The sequence below is a fragment of the Phalaenopsis equestris genome, unplaced genomic scaffold (assembly GCF_001263595.1).
Source record: "Phalaenopsis equestris unplaced genomic scaffold, ASM126359v1 Scaffold000118, whole genome shotgun sequence".
Classification (NCBI taxonomy): domain Eukaryota; kingdom Viridiplantae; phylum Streptophyta; class Magnoliopsida; order Asparagales; family Orchidaceae; genus Phalaenopsis; species Phalaenopsis equestris.
In genome coordinates this window covers 1,173,691-1,178,589 of record NW_018164560.1, presented here as the reverse complement: position 1 = coordinate 1,178,589, position 4,899 = coordinate 1,173,691, and the positions used below count along the sequence as shown (strand labels likewise).

Genomic DNA, 4,899 nt, shown 5'->3' with positions numbered 1-4,899 from the left:
AAAAAAAAAACATTCTGAGCGAAGCTAAACTCACTTGGATCTGGAAGTCGTTGTCGTTGTCTTCGTCGAGAGAGTAATCCATTTCGGCAGCTCCAAACCCTAAAGTGTCGACAGCTCCAAACCTTAAAGTCCAGGGAAAACCCGGGAAAGGGCCTTTATGCTTTTCATTTTCCGAAAAAAGGAGGGTCGGGTCGGGCCGCGGGAGTTAAAAAATAAGGAATTTACATATTTTGCAGTAGTGGGGCCGGATTCCACGTGACATTTTTTAATTGGTTACCGCTTGCAGGCTTCCATACGTTGCACGTATGGAATAATTTTTCCTCTATATGGACTAGGTCACTTATGTAGGAGAGATAAATATAGGTGCTATGGGCTTCATTAAGTGGGCTCAGTTCAACCACTTCAGTAGGTGAGCTCAGTTTAGCCACTTCGACAGGTAGGCTCAGTTCATATGGCTCGTTGGCATCCATGTCAGTCTTCGTATGAAAAGCCTTATTTAGTTATTTAATCGTATTTGTGTATACAAAACTTATTGATTTATTTATTTATATCTCTAATCGCTGCATCAAGCGCTGTTCGACGGCAGTGTCAGATTTACATTAAATAGAATTTATCAAATCCGATAACTCCGACGAAGCGTGACAGGAGCGAGGGTCGCAAGTAACATAACATCGACCTAATTTTATTAAACCTGCCTCACAACCAGACTTAATAAATATAAATTTAGGTAAAATAGTAGAAATAATGGAGATACTGAGATTTAAGGGAGAGTTGAATTTATTTATTTATTTTTTTATGTATAAGTAAAATTTAAGATTAAATTTTATTAGAAAGTGCTGCCAAACAATCCTAAGGAGGGGTTTATCCTTGGGTTTTATACCCAAAACACAGACGTATTCTCCCTCTCCAAGGGGTTTATCCTTGTTGGCTTTTATACCCAAAACACAGACGTATTCTCCCTCTCCATCTCTCCTCTCTGGTTATCCCTCACAGTCCAGTCGACGGCCGAAAACCTTTAATGGCCGTGTCTTTTTTCCCTACCACCAACCATCTCTTCCCTATTCCATTCAGGGAGAGCCATTCCGTTCTCCACGGCCACCTAAAACTTGAGATTAAACTCAGCCCCGTCTCCTTAGCCATAGCCGCTCGGAGGCGGAGTTGGAAGTGCAATTTCTCAGCCCAGGAACGCACTGCGAAGCAGCAACAGCGAAGGAAATCAGAGCCTGTCGTCGACCCAGTTGGCTTTCTCTCCAAAGTCGGAATCTCGGACCGCGCTTTTGCTCAGTTTCTCCGTGAACGGTAGTTCTCAACACTCATCCTTTCGCTTGTTATGGTCAACGCCGTTCTGTTTCATTTGTGTTATTCACTCATTGTCCAGGTACAAGGCCTTAAAGGACCGTAGATTTGATCTTTGTTCACGCTTTACAGATATGATGGAGGCTTCTTCTGGGTGGGGTTCCTTTTCCAATTAATTTTGCTTTGCAGTAAGATGTTCCGAGTTTTTTTGAGCAGCTAACGTTGGGGAGTCTTCATTTTGCACAGGTATGAAATATTAGGAATGCATCGACACCGTCAACATCGTGTGGATTTCATGGATTGGGCTCCAGGTAACTGTTCCTTTCATTTCCTCTTCATTAAAGGAAAATTCTTATGGCTTTTCTAAATGAATGCGCTATAGTTATGGGGATTTTTTTCCTAGTTTAGTTAAGATCTGCATTTAAAAATAAAATTTTAATAACCGGAGGCAAATTTATTGTATCTTGATTGTTTCATAAGTTCCTTGGGTATATTTGTTTCTTTCAATGCAGTAAAGTTGATATGTTTCTAAGAGAAGTTGTGCATTGATTTTCGGAGTCACAGTGGTGGTAGCAATTTATCCATGCATGTGTTTTGGTATTTTTGTGAATGCCATATTTTATCACCATTTATTCCTATGAATTTTTTTCCTTTTATTTATATGGTTCGTTCTATTTATTTCCGATTTTGACTGTTTTTGCATTGTCATTTGGCGATCGTTAGGTTTAAATAGGAGCAAGTCTGTGTATAAACTCTTCCAGTAGACCTATGGATTGATATGAAGTTTCATGCAATGTTCAGACTCCTTTGTTCTTCTTTTTTTATCTTCCTTTTTCACATTTCCTTGTACTATAGAAAGCTGCAACCCAGTCTTCTCACACTTTTATTCTTTTCAACATTTTGAAATAACTGCATTTTGCCCTCCACATTTAATTTGAATTTTGAACTGAATTTCTCAATATGTCAAAGATTTTTGGCATAGCTAAAAACATTTTCTATTCTGGTTATGGAAAGAAACAAATAAATTAAATTCTTTGAGGTATGCGGCGTGGAGCACTTAATCCCCACTCTCGCCCTGCTTCCTATTACATTGGAATAATACTCTTTTTCTTGTCTTATAATTTCTCTGCTTTAATGTGGTAATTACTATTTCGTCTAGTCTTTTCTTTTGTAGTTGGCCAGTAAATAGTCTGTTGCATAATTATGCATGATTTGAAGGCTTAGAGCATGAATGTGACCAGTATTAGCTATTCATTTCAGAAATTATCCAATACAGGATCTCGGTATTGTGCCATTGTTGGAGATTTCAATGGGTGGTCACCAACTGAAAACAGTGCTAGGGAAGGATATTATGGCCATGATGATTTTGGCTACTGGTTCATCATTCTTGAAGACAAGCTTAGGGATGGTGAAGAACCAGACGAGTTTTTTTTTCAAGAATATAACTATGTGGATGACTATGATAGAGGTGATAGTTTAAATGTTGAAGAACTGCTTGAGAAAATAGATGATGAATACTGGGAACCTGAAGAAAAGTTTTATCGTAATTCTCGGCTGGAGTTTGTTGCCAAATTATATGAAGAAATATTTGGACCTAATGGCCCCCAAACAGATGAAGAACTTGGTGAGATAATGGATGCTGAGACAAGATACAAGCAATGGAAAGAGAAGCAAAAAATTGACTCTAATAACAGGTTACCTTGTTATGAAGTTCTAGATCATGGAAAAACTTATGATATTGAGAATGTGATTCTTGACCCGGTGTCAAAAGAGAAGTTTCGAGCTAAGAAGCCTCCTCTTGCGTACTGGAAAGAAATGTGTAAAGGTCGAAAAGCATGGCTGAAGAAGTATATGCCTACAATTTCTCATGGAAGTCGGTACAGGGTGTATTTTAACACTCCTAATGGACCTTTGGAGAGAGTTCCTGCTTGGGCAACATATTTACTTCCAGGTTTGTTTTCTATAAATGGCCGTCAGGGTTTGAATGAAATTTAATAATTCATCTTCAAATCATGAATATTATTCAACTCTTATTTTGCTGGCTAAGTTTAATAAATAATCAATGTTATTTCAACTATTTGGGATGATATATAAATTTTTGTATATTTTCCCTCAATATGCTTGACATGCCTTAATTTTTTCTACAATTTTTAAAAGGAAGGTTTACGTACATATCACTCAATTCCTAAGTATTTACATATATAAAACCTAAACTTCTATTTTTACATACACAACCATCTTACCTATGCATGAAAAGGTGCATTTCACTTTTTACAAGTTAAAATAGGGTTAACTTTGAGGTGATATGAAAGATTTGGGTGGTAGAAATGTAAAAAAAGTAAAATTTAGGTCTTAAGTATGTAAATACATACAAATTGGGTGGTATGCATGTGAATAACACATTTTTTAAATATTTGACCATTTTTTCTTTCCTATGTCTTCCAGAGTTTCATTTCAATTTGAACTCTTTTGTTAATTAAATTTGGCTGATTCTTTTATCACCTGTTATGATTATATTCTAATAGATCCGGATGGAGAGAAGTTTTGTGCTGTGCATTGGGAACCTCCTCCTGAGGCTGTTCATAAATGGAAGAATGCACGGCCAAAAGTACCAAAATCGCTCCGTGTGTATGAATGCCATGTTGGAATTAGTGGAGCAGAACCAAAAGTGTCATCTTTCAATGAGTTTGTTTCGAAGGTAATGGGGCCCTAATTCCTTGTTTGATTATCGTACCTATGTTTAAAATTTTTCTTTATTAGATATCTGTCTTTTATTACAGGTTTTACCACATATTAAAGAAGCAGGATATAATGCCATTCAGTTGATAGGGTTGGTTGAGCATAGAGATTACTCTTCTGTTGGTTACAGAGTAAGTGTTTTGCGTCTACAAATAAGAACCCTTGTCTTTATTTATTGCACAAGTTAACTTTTCTTTTTTCTTGATTTTCTTACTGCACTGAATAATAGGTTCTCCAACTTTATGTACTAGATCACACAGATATAATTTCATTGCGAACTTGAGCATTAATCAATTATAATTCTTGGATTTATACTGAGAAATTTGAGAGGAGAAGGCAACATCTGTTTCTCATGTTGTGCCATGATACCGAAGTAAACGCTTCGTTAAAATAAGATGTCTTTGAACTTATTCAACTGCTTTATAATAGCTAGGACACCATTTCCTCGTAATGTGGGGAAATAATATATGCATATATATATGTATATGTATATATATATGTATCATGATTGATGCAATAAATAAGTCATTCATCCAACATGACTATTTTAGAAATTAATATGCTTAATGTCTGCCTAATTTAATGCTTTCTTTAATTCAAATTTTTAGATTGTAGCTTGGGGTGTAAATGAGTTGAGTCAAGCTCGAGCCATGCCAAGTTTGAGCTCGACTCGTCTATCAAACTGTTTGCTCGAGCTCGAGCTCGACTTGTAGTGGTTGCAACAGGCTTAGGAGCCTGCTTTTCTGCTTGACTAAAAATTCAATTTTTACGGGAGCTCACCAGAAAGTTACTGGTCACTGGAGGAGGAGGAGGATGTAGTTGCAACTCACTGGAAAACGCATTGAAATGACTAGCGGTGGGGAA

The 4,899-nt window shown here is 36.8% G+C and overlaps 1 protein-coding gene across 4 annotated transcripts in view; it reads left to right on the top strand.

The window, feature by feature from the left end:
• The first annotated feature begins 929 nt into the window (after window positions 1–929).
• LOC110021045 (1,4-alpha-glucan-branching enzyme 3, chloroplastic/amyloplastic) overlaps window positions 930–4,899 on the top strand; it is a 78,205-nt gene continuing 74,235 nt past the window's right edge. For all 4 annotated transcript variants that reach the window (XM_020719373.1, XM_020719372.1, XM_020719375.1 and 1 more), the window contains exons 1-6: window positions 930–1,299; window positions 1,379–1,450; window positions 1,543–1,607; window positions 2,573–3,247; window positions 3,822–3,994; window positions 4,077–4,166. In XM_020719373.1, coding sequence (XP_020575032.1) covers window positions 1,019–1,299; window positions 1,379–1,450; window positions 1,543–1,607; window positions 2,573–3,247; window positions 3,822–3,994; window positions 4,077–4,166 — 1,356 coding nt within the window. In that variant the 5' untranslated portion in view covers window positions 930–1,018. The remainder of the gene's footprint in view (window positions 1,300–1,378; window positions 1,451–1,542; window positions 1,608–2,572; window positions 3,248–3,821; window positions 3,995–4,076; window positions 4,167–4,899) is intronic.